This window comes from Camelus bactrianus, chromosome 6, assembly GCF_048773025.1.
Source record: "Camelus bactrianus isolate YW-2024 breed Bactrian camel chromosome 6, ASM4877302v1, whole genome shotgun sequence".
NCBI lineage: Eukaryota > Metazoa > Chordata > Mammalia > Artiodactyla > Camelidae > Camelus > Camelus bactrianus.
In genome coordinates, this window is record NC_133544.1 from 20111575 (window position 1) to 20130343 (window position 18769).

At 35.4% G+C, this 18769-nt stretch overlaps 1 protein-coding gene across 9 annotated transcripts in view; it reads left to right on the plus strand.

The window, feature by feature from the left end:
- CEP128 (centrosomal protein 128) overlaps nucleotides 1-18769 on the plus strand; it is a 357239-nt gene that overhangs the window by 303803 nt on the left and 34667 nt on the right. For all 9 annotated transcript variants that reach the window (XR_012507429.1, XM_045517288.2, XM_074365179.1 and 6 more), the window contains one exon: nucleotides 457-480. Coding sequence is in view for 8 of the 9 variants with exons in the window: in XM_045517288.2 (XP_045373244.1) it covers nucleotides 457-480 (24 nt within the window). In the remaining variant the exon portion in view is untranslated. The remainder of the gene's footprint in view (nucleotides 1-456; nucleotides 481-18769) is intronic.

Consider the following 18769-nt stretch of genomic DNA (forward strand, 5'->3'; position numbering starts at 1 on the left):
GATCTTATTTTTATGTCTGAACTTTACCTGCCTGTGAGGTCACACTGTGTGCTGTATACCTAATTGAGAGCTGGTTTGTGTGCTAAATTCCTTTTTTATATCATTACTATTGTCTAGTTCTGGTTCATATATTCAAATATATCCAATAATTTTATTTCCTTAGAGAAGTAATTTTACCAATAGAAAAGTGGTCAGATCTATTTCATTTAGAAACTGTATCTAAATATATATTTAATTTAAATTAAACCTTGCAGTCCTAACACTAGTTGAGATGATTAAAAAGGATTCTTTTATGAATATATTTCTGTTGGAGAGATCATTCTGAGTAGTTTTCCTTTTTTACATTCTTCAAGAAAATGTTACTAATAGAAGATAAATAGTCTTAAAAATTAAGTAAACTTGAAGTGATTTTTAATAACTTTGTTTTTATAATTATATATTATGCTTTGTTTGCAGGACCGTGTAAATGCGTTAGAAACGGTAAGTTGGGGAATTTTCTTTCTCCTTCTGTCAGAATCACTGCTGGGTCCTTGGTGTGGATTTCAGAGCACTCCCCAAAGGAAGCAGTCCCAGAAAGCATTTCTAAAACTACATCTAAGAGTCAAAGGGGAAAATAAGCTAAACTATGCCTGAAAGGTATGTTGATAACAGACTTTTAAAATGAAAAAAAAAAAAATACAGGAAAAAAGCAAAAATATGATATTTAAGTGGTCACCACTCTCAGAAGATGATGTTGCCAATATGTACTGATTTATGGAAAACATAATTAGTTTAAATGTAATTATGTTTTCCTTTTATTTCTGTATCTCCCAGTCGCTAAAAGGATGAGTCAATAAGAAAGTCAGATCGGGATGCTATTTACACTTTGAAGTCTAGACGTTCAACATTTTTTTTCAATATCCAAATAATGATAAAGCCTTTTTTTCAATAATCTTACTTGAGGGAGTCTATTATTAGAAAATCATCTTTTTAAAGTGCATGAGCGTAAAGATTATGTGCTTGCAATATTTATTGGAAAATGATTTACATACTTGTGAATAGAAAAAAGGGGAGACAACTTACTGTGTGGCAATAAAGTAATGGTTAGATAAGGTGTGAAATGTCCACCCAACATGACACAATGATTATGAAAAAGGAGTATTATATAATGTTAAATGGAAACAAATTCAAGACACAAAATTGCGTGTACCTGAATGGTAACTTGTGATGAGAGGCATATGAAAAAAGAATACAAAAAATTGAGAACCATCTTAATAGTGACTTGTTAAATAAGAATTAAGGCTGTGATTTTACTCCTTTGTCTGTTTGCAAGTTTAAAATAAAAGATTGTGTTAAATTTTTATAATAAAAGCCATGTGGATTGAATGAATGATAAAATAAGTTATGGTATACTTTATGATGAAATGTTATTCAGCCATAAAAAGTCATTTTCAGAAAGTAAATATTGCCATGCTGTTACATGGTGTGAGGTGAGGAGAAAGTATTTAATGGTATATGGAGAGTATGATTCAAATGTTGAATATATGTATTTTGTATTAAAAAAAGGCTTTTGAAAACAGACAAAATATTAAAAGCAGTTTGGGACTAGTGGTGATTTTTTTTATGCTTTTAATGAGCAGGCAAAAAAATAAGAAACTTATACACAATAAGGCTACTAAAGAATAAAATATTTATTTTGTGATTATGAGGAATGGAAAGATGCTAATAGAGCACATTTTAGTCCTGTGTAAGCAAGTCATTTTGATCAGCAGTGTCCAGACCCTAGTGGATAAATAATCTATTCCTTAGATTTAACTGGGCCATTTGGAAAGTACACTGACCCTCTCAGTTTCAGTATGATGACATTATAGATGTATTAAATGTTTAGTGTTCCTTCACATATATTTTACTTACTCTTAGAAAGTGTCTTGCCAACAGGATTTGGCTTGTGAATTAAATGCTCTTTTTAAAAGTATGAACAAAAACAGAAATTTTGAGTTTGAGGACTTGGGTTCAGCATACAAAATGCCACTTATACAGCATTTAGTAAATCACTCGTTTCTTGACTCCTTCATCTGTAAAAATGATTATAAGTAAACTTATTTTATCAGGGTGTTATGAGAATTAAGAGAAAATATATGTGAAAATATTTAGGACCAAACAAATGTTAGGTTATCATTATCATTATGTGCTTGCTTATTATTTCTTATTTAATCATTTTAATTAAACCGATATGTGAAGCTGAAAATTGTATCAATAACAACAAAAAGCCTATAACTTTTATTAGTATTTGTTAATCTTTTTTACTTACATAATCTCTTTGCTAACAAAGTACTATGGCATTAAATCTTAAATGCTTTATTCTAAGGGTTCCTCTAGGAATAAAGGATAAAAATAAGAAGTCGTCATGAGAAAAATAAAATTGATTAAATGAACTAGGTTTTTCACAGTGGCAGTTTTCTCAAGATGGTTTTAATTTGAAATAATTATAAGTAAAACCATAAAAATGAAAATGCTCAGTAATAATGTTAATACTGAAATGTTATGAAATCCTGTGACTTCATGTGGCATTATAAGGAGCAGATTTAATACACTTGTTAGACTATTCAGCTGGTGAATTATTTTATAGTTCATAAAATCAAATATGCTGGAAGCGGTCTCAAGATCATTTACAATTCTCTTGCAACTCAGCACTTAAACTATAGAAAAGTATTGGTGGTCCCTTATTCGGTTTAGTTGATACTTGGATATGTAAGGCTTTGAATGTAGGGTGTATATTCTGGTGATACAAATCTGAAAAGTGTTTGAAATTTCATTATTCCATTAGGAATATTTACAATAGATTAATTTTACAGGTTCAGTAGGTTTAACACCAGAAAATAAGATGGTGCTTTCATCATATTGAGTTAACTTGACTTGGCTTGTCACCAGTTGTCTACATGGGTCACAGTTGTGTCTCTTTTTCCTCCTCTTTCTCAACTCTCCCTTCTCCTTCTTCACTAGCAAGTAAACTTGTTGGATTACAAATTACATTTTGATTGCAAATGCATCCCTAGGGCTTGTCAAAAATTCCTAATGTATAGTGGGTAATGAATAAACATCTGTTGAATGAAAGAATGGATGTCAAACTGAACATTATAAGACTGTTCTTTGGAATATAGGTACACACAGCCCCAAGAGCTGGGGGGAAAGTTACCCAGAAGGATATCAGTTTATTCTCTTTTCCTCAGCCCTTCTGATCAGCACTACACTTTATTTGCTGTTTCACAGAAGCTCTAATGAGCTTCATTAAAGTTTAGTGTGAATTTCCCTAGAAAAGAACCACCTTCAGCCAAAACATAGTAGGTTGTTCCCCAAATAAAATTAAGTGGTTACCTGAAAAAAATCATCTTGACCGAGAGCCCCAGTTCATGGGCCACGGATGGGACTCAGTAGTGGCTATTCATTGGGCCTAAGGCACTATGTGTACGATGAAGAGGAGAAAAGGAAAATGAATTGTGATTAGTTCTCTCAAGGCATTTGCACTTTAATTGAGGAGAGAAGTTCCTTACATATAACTGAATTGATGTTATAAGATAAATATGCACTGTCTACAGCATGTGAATAAGAATGCATTTTGTAGAAAGTATTACGAAGAAACAATAATTGTAAAATAAATTCAGACGTCACTGAAGTCTAGGTTTATCAGGAAGAGCATGGCTTTCGTAGTTGAGGACATGATGGAGGAGATTAGATCCATCACTGAAATGTAAAGAATCAGTAGTGTCAGGTAGAAAGAGTCAGAGAAGACATTGCATGTTGGGAAAGTAATCAAAGTTTAAAGGCATCAGTGAACAAAGGGTCTGTTAAAAGGATGTTTAAGAACAGTTTAAGGTAAAATTATGAAATTATGACTCTCATGCAGATATAAAATGATCTCATGACAAATGAGTTTATTTAGCTCATTAATTAGTGAAAGAATGAGCAAGATGTTACTTACAGCTCTAGGGAACATTCAGAGAGCACTTATGAGTACTGAAATGAATTTAAAATAGAGGCAACACTGGCTTCTTCCATAGTGGAGGAAGGAAATCAACTGAACCTCCCTGACAAAATTTATTTACATGTCTAATACAAGAATCATTTGCATAGCTATCAGTCCTCTACAACTCATAAAGTTATAAATAGCTCAAAGACAAAGACTGGTACAGAAATCCCACAGAATCAGAAAACCCAGAAGGGTCTGCTAAGCAAGAACTAGTTTTTCATTGAAAATACCCAGGTAAGTTTTTGTTCCATTTCAAAGACTTTCACATTATTTTTTTCTTGTAGGCTCATTGGAGATAACACAGAGAGTAACAGGAGACACTTTGAAGTGCTGAAATACAAATCAAGGAATTTAGATTTTGATCTTTTCTATCAGGGTTACAAGTAGTTTTCTTCCTGAGTGCCTGTTCCTATCGGTTGGTACTGACTATTGAGATATTCTGTTGAGAAGGATTCTGGGCTGCTCTTTTGGAAAGAATTGATGTGATCCCTTTGCATTCTGTCCTGTGCATTTCAAGGGTGAGAGGTGAAAGCTGGTAGCACGGCTGTTTAGCCCATAGGGAGTATTAATAGTTTTTAATCAGGGGTTGTGGTGTGGGGAGCATGGTGTGTGGGAGTACCGCTGTAGTGGTGGTGTGCAGCACGGAGCGGACTGGTGACCGACTGCAGGTGAGGGCAGGGGAAAGTGCTTGTGGAAGTAATACGACTTTAGGACTGTGCTTGGAAAGTTAGGGATTGGGGTGGTTTGCTATCAGAAAGTCAGGGTTAAAGTGGTTACCCTTTTTTATAGAAAGGAACTAGTGAACTTCATAAGTGGTAGGTCAAGGAAGAAGAGGAGATACAGGCAGGACTGGAAGAGGTAGGAGTCATTTAAGGAAATGAAAGAGAAAGGAAGGCCAGTCAACTTGGAGACAGAGATTCTGTTTTTTGTCTCACCGCCTCAGATCTATATTTTCATTTCCAGAAATGCCATGATAATTTAGATTCTCATACCTTTGTGTTAGTTTGAGTTATCATAACTTCAGTTAACAGAGAAATCCAAAAAATAATAGCGGGTTAAATAAGATAGAAATTAGCTTCTCCTTTGTGTAACAATCCAAATATACGGCATCCATGGCAGGTATGGTTATAGGCAGGTTTATTTTGTTATTTTGCACTATCATCTTCAATATATTGTGTCCCCCTCCTGATCTGAGATGCCTGTTCCACCTCTAGTCCTTATATTTATATTATAAGTAGACAAAAGAAAGGGAGAGCATGTATGTAACTTCCCTTTAGTGAAAACTGGAATTTACACATATCATCTGTGTTCATTTCCATGTGCCAGAATTTAGTGGCATGATTATAAGTAGCTTTAAAATTCAAAAAGAACCAGATAAGCCATAGACTTTTGGAAATTTGAAAGTAAACTTCTAAACAACTCACAGGTCAAGAAATGAATTATAATGGAAAAGAAGCAACATGCCCAACTCATTATGAATTGGCATAACCTTTGAGACAAAACCAGACAGAATGTATAAATAAGGAAAATTCAGAAACATCTCACGTTAACATGGATGCAAAAATATACATAAAATATTAGCAAAATGAAGCCAGGAATGTATAAAAAGTATAATTAATCATGAACACTGACAAATTACCAATTCATCAATGAGTTTATTCCAGCAATTGAGTTGGTTTAACATTAGAAAAATCAATCAGTATAATTCACCACAGTGACAGGTTAAGGAGAAATATTTTTAATAATGTCATCCCACTAGATGAATAAGAAGCATTTATTCCTGTGATATCATTATCATCCTCATAAACTTTTTAGCAAACTAAGAATAGAAGGAAACTTCCTTAATCTGACAAAAGTCATGAGAAAAAAAATCTATGGCAAATCTCACCTTAGCATTTTGAAAGTCCTTCTTTAAGACCAGGAATAAGCAAAGGATGCCCCATTTCACAGTTTCTATTAGACACTGTGTAGGTGTTACTCGCCACAGCATCATTTGGAAATAATGTTGTTTTCTGTATAAAAAGCTTTAGGAATTTGTAGTTAAATTATGAAAAATAAAGTTTAACGAGCTTGATAAAAACCAGTTTATGAAAGTCCATTTTACTTCTAACTCCAGCAATAATCCCTGAGAAAATGTAATTAAAAGTACTATAGCAATAAGAAAGTAACAAAGAACACAAAGTATACAGGAGAGTGTCTAACAAAAAAATTCAGGTCCTTCATAGAGAAGACACTCTGGAATAGCCAAGATGTTTCTGAAGGAGAGCAAGGTGGGAGGAGTTTTCCTCACATATATCAAACTTTATTAAAATTACTGAAATGTAGGATAGTGTAGTCCTGACAAAAGAATAAATAAATAGATTCATGTAATCAAATAGAAAATCCAGAAACAAATATGTGTACATAGAAACTTGATGTCTGACATAGCTCCCATCACATAAGAGGGGTGTAAGGATGGACTTTTTCATAGATGATATGAAAAAAAATGAAATTGAACCCCTATCTCAGATGCAAAAATAGATGAAAGCTTAAGTGTGAATGATGCACCATAAAAGTTTAAAACAAAATACAGTTAATATCTTCATGACCTCGGGACTTAGGACTTAGGGGGAAGAAAAGGCACTGAAAACATAGATTATAAAGGAAATGACTGATGTAACCACATCAAAGTTAAAAACTCCCACAAATCAAAAGACAACATAAAAAGAATGAAAAGAAAAGCCACACTTACAATATATTTGTAGCAGAAAATATAACTGACTACCATTTTGTTTCCAAATCAATTTGTATCCAAATCTTATTGCCAACAAAGCAATTGTAAAAAGATAAACAACTCAGAAATTAAAAAGAAAAAAAAAGATAAAAGGTAAAAAACACGAGCAAGCATTTCATTTGAAGAAGCATGCAAGAATATAATCAGCTTCGTTCGTAATCAGGGAAATGCTAATTAAAACCACAAAAATTGTCATTTTCTCTATGTACATATTATATGTACTCTTTTGTTTCTGTGACACATTTCACCAGAAAGCAAAGGGAATTGAAACATGTTAGCAGAACTTTCATTTTTACAACAAAATGATTAAATGTTTTCCCTGACAGTAACGTAGTCTGTGCGTGGTCTTCTGGTAGCATACCCCCACAGTACACAAAGATCTTCCAAAGGGTAGTCAGACATAAACAGGTTAAAGAGAATTGATTTATTTTTTTATTTTTTTTTATTTTTTTAACCTTTTTTATTGATTTATAATCATTTTACAATGTTGTGTCAAATTCCAGCGTTCAGCACAATTTTTCAGTTATTCATGGACATATACACACTCATTGTCACATTTTTTTCTCTGTGAGTTATCATAACATTTTGTGTATATTTCCCTGTGCTATACAGTGTAGTCTATTCTACAATTTTGAAATCCCAGTCTATCCCTTCCCACCCTCCACCCCCCGGTAACCACAAGTCTGTATTCTCTGTCTGTGAGTCTATTTCTGTTCTTTTATTTACGCTTTGTTTTTGTTTGTTTGTTTGTTTTTGTTTTTGTTTTTTAGATTCCACATATGAGCGATCTCATATGGTATTTTTCTTTCTCTTTCTGGCTTACTTCACTTAGAATGACATTCTCCAGGAGCATCCATGTTGCTGCAAATGGCATTATGTTGTCGGTTTTTATGGCTGAGTAGTATTCCATTGTATACATATACCACCTCTTCTTTATCCAGTCACCTGTTGATGGACATTTAGGCTGTTTCTATGTTTTGGCTATTGTAAATAGTGCTGCTATGAACATTGGGGTGCAGGTGTCATCCTGAAATAGATTTCCTTCTGGATACAAGCCCAGGAGTGGGATTCCTGGGTCATATGGTAAGTCTATTCCTAGTCTTTTGAGGAATCTCCACACTGTTTTCCATAGTGGCTGCACCAGACCAGCAGCAAACCAGCATTCCCACCAGCAGTGTAGGAGGGTTCCCCTTTCTCCACAGCCTCTCCAGCATTTGTCATTTGTGGATTTTTGAATGACGGCCATTCTGACTGGTGTGAGGTGATACCTCATTGTAGTTTTGATTTGCATTTCTCTGATAATTAGTGATATTGAGCATTTTTTCATGTGCTTTTTGATCATTTGTATGTCTTCCTTGGAGAATTGCTTGTTTAGGTCTTCTGCCCATTTTTGGATTGGGTTGTTTATTTTTTTCTTATTGAGTTGTATGAGCTGCTTATATATTCTGGTGATCAAGCCTTTGTCGGTTTCACGTGCAAAAATTTTCTCCCATTCCGTAGGTTTTCTTCTTGTTTTATTTCTGGTTTCCTTTGCTGTGCAGAAGCTGAGACTGGATTTTTATATCCTCAGCTTCTACCTGCACATTATCCTAAAATAGCTCTGCTTGTAGAAGCTCTCTTTACCCTTCATGATCAACCTCCTCCCACTTTACAAAAGAAAGCCCTACTTCTTACCCATCCAAGGTCCCATTATAGCAAATTCCCCCAGGCGACTGAGGGTGCAAAACAAGGGGCAAGTTAAGATTTTATTGTCTTCAGGTCCTCCTTTAAGCAAGTTATTAAGGTAAGGCTTCTTGTCCTTTTTAGTACTACACATATTTTTTGTAAGAACAGAGAGTTGTATTAGATATGTGGAGTGTTGAGAATGAGTTGTTCTGAAAATAACATATATTATTGATTTGAGGGGGAGTGAAGACAGCTTTATTTAATGATCTCACCTCTTCCATCACCCTACTATAATCCAAGAATGGATAGCTTCAGAAAACGAAGCTAAGAAGTGTTGGAAAGAAGTGACTGAAAGCCGCAGTGTCTTATTTCATCCAGGTTAACAAGCTCTGGCCCGGCTCCATGCCTTATCTATTTATCTATCTTAGAATTATGATTCAAAAGTAGGATGTTTGTCACAAGGACACATTAGCACATTTCATAGAATTAAAAAGTGAAGCCAGAGATTTTTTTCTGCCAGAAAATAAGGCTGCTTTGGCTGATTGGTCTGACAAGAGGACTGGGCTTTGCCAAGCTGCAGCTCTGAGGTTTGGATGCAAGTATATTTAATGCTAAGGTAAAATAAATATTAAAGTTTTTAACTGATAGAATGGTATTGAAATTAATAGGATTTTTTGTTTTTTGCATAAGTTAACTTCAATGAAATGTCTCTAACTGAAAAAAGAACTGTTGTAGTCAGTTGACAAGTCTTGGTAAATAAAGCCTTTTGGGTATACCTTCCAGAAACAGCAAGTGAATGACTTTAATAACTACATCACAATCCTTTGGCAAGTCAAGTGCTGTCTAATTCTTTGCTTTCAGCAAAATTGAAAGAGGACCTAATCAAGCTGATAGATCATTAAAATTAATTTTCAATGACAGATCACTATGTAATCTTTGCTGTAAAACTAGGAAGGCCTTCAAGAAATTGAGTGATGTTATAGCAAAACTGCTTTCATTCTCACATACTTGTTTTACATGAACAAGATTTCTCAGTGAGTACATTTATAGAAACAAGTAATAGAAATGGAACCCTGTCTTGCTGAAACAAAAATGAACATTTACCCATTTACCCATGGATACATGAGCTAATTGAGTGCAGGAGAAGAGGAAGCTCTGTCCATCCCAATAAGAGAGAGACTTATGGAAGCTTTGGGGGGTTTTGACATTTCACATTTAATTTTTTTCTCAAAAATTTTAATATACCTGATATTAACCATATGATAATTCAGTCAATAACAATGTGTAACACTTAGAGCATCATGATCATAGGAAGTTTTAAAAAAACAGTTTTTCTCTCTGTGTATGAACATTTTTGTTAAAGAAAGATGCAGTAAGATAACCTGTAAGAAGGCCTGCAAACATAAATACGTTTTATATTAGGATGAAAGTCTGTGAGGGAAAAGAGATTTGAAATAAATTCAGAGCGAAAAGAATAATATAAAACCTTTGTCTTTGAAAGAGGATCTTACTTAGTTATTTCGTAAGTGGATAAATGGTGGTAACAAATTAATGAGGGATTTAAAGTTCGCTGGATAAGTTTATATGAGGAATATGAGTTTTATTTGAAAATGATGATATATTTACAACATTCCAGGGTTTTCATCCTTTGCAACTATCTAAACTGATGAAAAGCATTTCAACCACTAAAAATGTGTGTGTGAGAAGGAGAGTAAGGGAGATGCACAGATTAAACAATTATTTAGGGAGAATGTAATAAAATTTTGAAACTCATTGACTTAGAGCAAATGTGTAATTTGTAGTTGCAGTTTGTCAGTGCTTAATCAACTTCTCAAGTCAGAGTTACTTAAAACAATCTAATACCCCTATATTTTCAATATTTACTTACAAAGATAATTTATAGGATAAATCCTAATGTGTAGCTATATGGAGAAAAAAGTGCACAGATTTGCCTATCTGAGAAAACTTATACAAGACCCCGAAAAACTTTTAGAACTATGACTTTTAAAAATATGTAAAAAAAGAACTGTCAGAGCCTTAAGCACATCTCTAAAGAATTCATTCAGCTAAAATTAGTGGTAAAAGATTTGAGCTATGCACACCAGCTGATCTTCAAGATCTTGGTGTCCAAGAGTGCAGGATATCCAGTATGTCTCTATGGAAATTACCCAGTGATGCCATGTGCTCTGATTTCACTTGTCTACTATTAGAGTAGGCAATGGTTATTGCAGACTTACTTTCTTTGTATTTTTTTTCTTTTTTGTTATATATACATATGTATATATTTCTTTTTTTCAATTAAAGTATAGTGAGTTTATAATGTGTCAATTTCTGGTGTACACCACAGTGCTTCAGTCAACAGGAGCATACATATATTCGTTTTCATATTCTTTTTCACCATAAATTATTACATGATATTGAATATAACTCCATGTGCTATATAGTATAAATGTGCTGTTTATCTGTTTTATATATATTAGTTAGTATCTGCAAATCTCAGACTTTCAATTTTCTTTCCTTCCCACCATGAATCTAGCACTAATTGTGCTTCCTCCGACTATGTGTGCAAGTGACTACAGGCACATAAGTTGTTGAAGGACCGTTACTCTTTGCTAGGACACCAGAATCTGCCCTGGGGCACTTAGGAGTATATGGACCGAGAAGAGTTAATGTACTTAACTAAAGTGTCCCGGTTTAGCTCAGGAAATAACTGACTTGAGTATGTAAATGTGGCCAAATAACTGTTAATTATTTGCAATGCCTCTTCTAAGTATTTGTAAGAATCTATCTCTTTATAAAGCCAGAACTTGCTGTTTCAAAACCAAAGATCAAGCTAGGTTCATTTTTGGTTTTGCCAAGGCTATAAGCCTCTCATTGAAGTTGCCTGAAAGGTTCAGTCAAATTGGCTTTACACCAAATAAAACGCAGTGTGCTCTGTACGATTTTGACCCAGAATCAGGTGAATCTCAGCAGTTTTGGCTGAGCTACATTGTAAAATTTTGGATTTGTTCGAACTTGACACTTCCTGGGAACCCATTCAAACTGAAACCGGAAAAAGGTTTTGCACAAACCCTGTCCTAGCCCGTTCTGCCAAGTTTCCCACTGCTCTAATGTTAGTCTACCTTCTGTATATTCACTTCGAGGGCAAGCGGAAATATCCTCATGAATCTCTCATGAGGGATCTTGGTTGAAACAATCTAGACTTTCTCCTTTCACCACCTTGTCCCAAAACACAGAGCCTGTATTCTGTTTTGGTCAGTATTAAAATATGTATGATTTCCAATAATGGGGTCAGCTTCAAAGGGTTAAATTTCAAAAACACAACTGTGCTTATGTTCAAATGAAGAAAATACTGTTAAAACAAATGTACTGTGTATACAGAGTTGCAACCTTGTGGCCAAAGATGATGACCAGTTTAAAAATGTAAGACTTCCTTCAGCCTGCAAAAATGGTACCTCACAGCCCTGTCAAATTTTTCATCAATGCGGTGACACAGGGAAAGTATCTTTGAGAAATTACATAATGAATGCAGCTTTACCAGCAGATGAATTTAGTATTATCGAATTGCTCAGTGTTTGGAGGTCAGACTGACAGCTTCATATTTGATGCTGATAAGTAGTCTGGGTGCCTGACTGCCTTGCTTGATAATGTGTTTTATAATCCTGTTCCAAATACTATCAATAACAGTGCATTCTCTGGGTAAAAAGCTTTTGCTTTATGTTGTGAAGATGATATGAGTGTATATTACAAAACACTTTCTCAAGTATCTTTCTGAAAAATATGATATATATAAGAAATGGTTTCTGTTCTCTTTAAGAGAACATATCTGGGTGAAATCTCAGAGTAGTAATGTATTTACTTTTTTTTAAGATCCTAACTTAACTATAAAACAACATATTGGTATTAAACCCTTCATATATAGTTGGTGGGAATAGTGTCTGTTACATGTTTGAAGTAGTCTTTACATAAAAAAAGCTGATTTGGGAATTTTTCATTTTGTGCACCTAATTTTAACCAATTGCCTACAGGTTTCAGCTGAAAATTATTGTATCCCTAGTTTAAAATGATGGAAAGTGATATAGAAAAACAGCACTTGATTTAGAGTCAGAAAAGATAGGTTCTGGTCATATCTCCCCCATAACCAGGTGTATGACCCTTGCTTGGCAAGTTGTTTAACCTCTTTTCATTTCAATTTTCCTTTTTTTTTTTTTTTTTTTTTTCAGTGATTGGGCTGGACTAGGTGATGTTTAAAAAGCTCTTTTATCTAATAGGCTCTAGTCTAGGAAGAATTAAAAAGTCGATCTTCACCAATTTCCACCCCTACCAATAGTCTCCTTCAAACAATTCACCCTGCTTTAATCATGTAATGGTATATAACAGATGCTTATTGAATCCCTGCCATGTTTCAGCAGTGTCGTATCAGATTAGGTCCCTGCTGCCATGGATCTCACATTTTAGATAATGTTACACCTGGAAGAAGTCTTAGAGACCCTTGTCAAAACCCCTCGCCCTATAAATAAGAAGTCTGGAGGCCAGAGGAGTTTATATGAGTTGCCAAGAGTGGCAAAACTAGGGCTAGAGTTCAAGTGTCCTGAGTAGTGACTCCGTGTTCTTTCCATTCCACATATTCCACTTGTGACTCTTGAGAGTAATGAAGACATGAGTAAGGAATGCTTTACAAGTATCTAGTGAATGATACAAAGTGAAGAGAAAGAAAATTAACAAGCAGACCCCCTGTTTACCTTGAGCAGGACAGAGAAGTAGAGTCATAAATAGGACACTGACATTCTTGGGCCGTATCTAGAATTGTCAGAATATGCCTTCAACCTACCTTTTGGTAAATGGAGTTTAATAAAGCAACTTCGATCAAGTTTTCTGCCTTGTGAATGCTGGAGAAGAGAGTCGGCGTGCCCCTAGGTTGCATTGCTAGTTCTGTCTTGAGCTTGTTCAGTGATAGTAAATGCCTCAGTTGATTTTTTTTTTAATGCTCTAATTCCACTTACAAAACTGTTTATAAAGTTTGTTTAGGGCTTTTAACAAACTTTGATCTCAGATGAAAGGCTGGAGAGAGTATAAACTATCACTATTATCACTATTAATATAAATATCCAAAGTGGTCTTATGTTAATTATTTAATGTTAGTGAACGATTTTATCCTATCACTGCCCCCGAATACATTATATTTGAACATCAAACAGTAAAAGTCCAAACCACCAAAATAGCCATACCCTCATTATTCTCTTTAGGCTCTTTTCTTAATTATTTTGTCTGGCTGGTGTTCATAAGTGATTTTCTGGAGCTTCTTTAATATTTTTCTCTACTAGCATCTCAGTCTCTACCTATAGCCACAGCAAAGGCCATCCTTGACTTTTTTGTTTCACTACCATCAGACATTAACCAGATAGTCTAAAGCACGCTGAATTTGACTTACTGACTTTAAAGACCTGGATTCTGTGGAATACTCCCTTTATATCTTTTCAGAAAACTTACTGTTTTCAGCTTTATCCCTGTCATTTCTACCTCACAACTCATTTTGCTTTGCAATACCTCAAAACTCCATGTTAGACACTAGTTTTTCCTTGAAGAAGAGTGTATTTGTCCCCAGACATGTCGGAGTTCACCGAGAGGGTAAGGCAAAGGGCAGGTGATCTCCAGATTTCTTAGAGAATGATTAGGATTCGGTGGACTGAGAGTTAGAAGATCTGGTTGTGAGTCCTGATTCTGTCCCGTGGGCGACTCACTCAACCTCTCTGATTCTAATTTCTGTTATCCATGAACTGGGCCTAATACTTTCCCTGCTTGTGTCACAGGCTTGCTGAGAAGATCAAAGGTAATGGATGGGAAAGTCCTTTTCTAATTTTAAAGAGCATTCCTCCCTTATATGTGCACTACCTTTACCAGTCACACGAGCAACATATGGACTGAAAAGTTTTGTCTCATGAGTCGGGACATTTGCATTCTGGTCCTAGTGTTGCCACACTGGCTATGTGCCGTGGCACTCTATATCATATACGTTTTACCTCCAAAATTAGTTTAATGGTTTCAAATTTAACATCTGAGAAATTGAGGTTTGTAATGCTTATTTAATAATCCTAATAATTTTAGTTCAGCACATTCCTGCCCCCAGATTCAATTGACCTGAGGTAGGACCCAGTATCTGTTAAAATTCCTCAGATGATTCTGATGTGCAGTCATGGATGAGAATCACTGGTTTGAGCCGTCTTTGATGTGCCCTTTAAGAATGTGCCTTTACAGCCCAGATCCTAGAGCCTGGTGTTACTCTGCCTGCACATCTGTTGGATGTAGTCCTATTGACTTCCATGAACTAATTTCATGCCTTTTCTACTGATACTATCTTGTAGTGTGCCCCTACTATGTATTATTTCTAACCTACCAGAACAACAGTTGTAAGATTTCTTCTCAAACATTTTTTAAAAAATTTTCCAAGAAACTAGGGTGCTTACTTTTAGCTTCTTAGTAAAATTGAACCTTGTCAGGTCTAACTTGGAGGGCAACTTTGCCCAGTCATGAGTTCACCAAATGATTAATTCTCTGGTTTTAATAAATCTTAACAAATTGGCCAATTTACAAAGCAATATCTTTGGAAACCATATGAAGAGTTAAAAAACAAATATGTTGCTTTGTAAATCAGTATATTGAGCAAATGGGCTATTCTATCCATTTGCTTTTGGCGTATTGACTAAGATGTAAATTACCTGCCTCCCTCATTCCTTCTCTTATGTTAATCCCCCTCCTTAGCACCACACTCATTTCTCCACTCATTCATTTCTTTCATTCATTTCTCCATTCAACAAGTGACAACCAATTAGCCCGTGCAAAGAACTGAGTGTAAAGCATGGTTTATCTTGCAAGGCAGCATAGGACAAGTATTTCATGAACTACCAGACTTCATATCAGACCCCATAGAAGTGATTTACATAGGCTCACAGGAAGGAGAAATTTGCCACTGAACGGGTGAAGAGGATTCTGAGAGGGGATGATAAAAGGCAGAGAGCTTTTCAAGGGTGGTTTAATTCTCAGTGTACCATTAGGGTCAACTGGATCCAATTTTGGCCTATTAATTTCTTTTGGTAAGGATTGAATTTTTTTAAAACTCTTATTCTGTTTTTTTTTTTTTTTTAAGATCTTACAAAGGACAAAGAAAATTTTCTAATTTTTAAAATAAAAAAATAGTCATTCTGTCTTGCAAATACCATATGGGTCTATTGAAGCCTATTATATAAATCTAAGGTACAAAATGAATCTGGGTGATCTTATTTTCTTAAAACATTTTCCTTTTTCATCATCCTAAAAATTATTTTGTTGTTATTTTTCAGTTGTTCCCAACTATGCTAGAAGAGACAATAATAATATGAAAATGGAAGGATAATTGGATCACACAGAAGGATGTTACACTAAGTGAACTGAATCACCCCTATACCATAATATTTCAGTTTTCTTATTGTGTTGTCCACAGTCTATCAGAACTGAAGAGTCTGAGATTTTTACCCCACTCACAAGTTACCAAGTTAGCCTGCCACACTTTCATGGGTGCTGGAAGAAGACACCAGACAAAGGACTTTATTACTCACAGCACAGCTGGCCCCATGAGCTACACGTTTGTATCCTTCCTTTTACCTCCCAAGTCCCGTCGGGGCAGTGCAGGGATGGGTCCAGGCGGGTTTTGCGCATGCAGTGAATTTGTGTTATACCCGAGGAAACCTGAGCCTATGGAACCCCTGATCTTACAAAGGGAGCTGTAAGAAATTCTACCCAACCTTTGCTCAGAGGAAGACAGTCTCTATTTTCCAAGTCTGTTTGCTGTACAGACATTCTTAAAAAGCTACTCTGGAACAAAAGCCATCCTAAGACATGTAGCAGTCCCGTGGAGAAGTACCTCCCATCAAAATATTGTATTATCTTTCAAGGAGAAATTTTATAGTCCTTTTCATTATTATTATTACTCTTACTGTATGCAGGTTGGGAATTCAGAATTACTCATTTTCTCCCATAATGACAAAGAGAAGGAAACTGACAGAGGAAGACATTTCACAGTTATTAGATGAATCAGAAGATGGATATAAAGAGACAGTGGCATTCTAGATACTAATGATGGTGAAATTGATTGTATAAGCAAAAAGACTTTGAGTCTTAAAATGATAATATCCTAGATGAATTTTTTGCAAACTCAGAAATCAGTGAATGAACAATGTATTTCTTAGGACAAAAAAGAAATAGGGTACTCTTGTCCAGTTGCTGGATGACTGAGAAGCAATTACAGCATCAAGTTCAATGAACATTTATTGAGTAGCTATTATGTGTTAACGCCAGAGGTTCAAAGAATAGTAAGGCACAGTCTCTATAATTTTAAATTTTCCAGTTTTAATAAGGAAAAAAAGGCAGTTAATGAAAAATAATAATATACATATTTCTCTCTATTTCCCTAATGATTTGTTTTCATTCAGGAACTGAGAGAATATCTTTTTTTAAATTTTTATACTTCTTTTTAAATTTTTTAATTATTTTTTAATTGGAGGTACTGGGGATTAAACCCAGGACCTTCTGCATGCTAAGCATGCGCTCTACCACTGAGACATGCCCTACCCCCGAAAAGAGTATCTTTGAACTAAATCTGGTTAGCCTTAGGAGAATGGAGTCTGATGTAGTGATGTTATAGTTTAACTTACACATAGTAGGTGCCTAGTGAATGCTGTTGGATAAAGGGAAGACTGGATGTCCTATCCAGTCTCTGTGTAATAAGTGCTGTGAAATCCTGCCTAATTTCCAGAGTATTGCATGTTTCCTTGAGTTTTTATAATACTTTAAATGTCCAAAATCATGTGGTTTTGGCTACTTCAGGGTTTTTTTTGTTTTTGTTGTTTTGTTTTCCTTTAATGTGTCTGGTAAAGGCTGCAGAACTTGTTCATTTTAGTTGAGTGTGTTAAAAAGAAGTAGGGGGAGGGAGCCTAAGTTCAAAATTTCAAATTGTTTTGGCAAGACTAAGTCCTTTTCATACTAACCACCAAGCCACAAAGCTTCATTGTTGTCCAGTTGAATGAATACATGGCTTTCATTTGGGAAAAAGAAAAAAAACTTTCTAGCAATTGAAATTTCAGGAAAACAATTGTCTGTGGCAAATGTCAGATGAATTTGCTTATCAAGTAGTATTGTCAGCTGTATTATGCCCACTGGCTTTCATGGTCCATCTTTCTCAAAGGTTGAAAATTAAGAAACTAGATAAATTTATTTTTTTTTAATATGTACTTTTGCTCACATATACTTCATCTGCCCTCTCTTGCCCTTCTGTTCAGCCATTCAGGATGTACCTTAACAGAGCCTCTCAAACATACTTAGTATTCACCTTTAACGTTAATTATTTAGGTAAGCTATGTGCTAAAATGTATTGCCATAACTTCAGATTATTGGTACGCTGAACTAAGGATGGCCTAGCAGTTGGGTTTCCTTAAGAGATCGTTCAGTTGAATTTTCAATAGTTTTAAAATATTCTAGGTACCCCCTGCCTCTGTCTGCTTTGGCAGCAGTCGGCCAGGGGAATACTTTGTACAAGATTCAAAGGAGTGTTTCTTAGTGCTCAAAAAAGGATTAATTATGAAAGCAAATGTTAAAAGTATAGGCAGAGTTGATCTGAGTTGTTTTTGAATTAAGTCTCCAAGCCACAGTGATAAAAATAAAACACCTTGCCTGACTTCTGTTTAGATCTGCTCTGCCTGGCACCAGAAGCTCGCCCATGTGGGGGTTAACTGTTCACACGCTCTTTCAACATCCGAGTGCTGTGTGCGGAGTAATGGAAAATGATTAATTTGTTTTGTCATTCTCTTTGAGAACACAAGACATTTCTTTAAAAAAAAAGAAGAAAATAACCCTTTACGTTGAGAACAGAGAAGATTAATTATGTTCACCTCACCGAGAAGCTTTTAAGTAAATTAGCCTGGACCCTGCCTCAGCCAGAACAAGGATCTTTCCTTATCAGTGTTCCACATCAGGACCCTCTGTTCCATGTTAAATATGGAAGAGGGGAGTGTGATTGCCTACTTTAGCATGTCTTGAGGCCTTGGGGCGAGGGCTTTGCAGTATTCGGGGAAGTGATTAGCATTTCTCAGTGCCTGCCCTGTGTCCAGTGTCCTTACCACAGCCTAGCATGGCTAAGCACCTGTCAGCTCATCCACAGGAGACAGGTTGCTCTTCCGATCCCACATCTCCTTCTGCACCTGATCAGGTCCACAGAAGATTTTACTCTCATCTTCCTCTCTTTAACTCGGTCTGGACCATTTAACTCACCCTGACTGTGCCTCATTTTTCTTCCA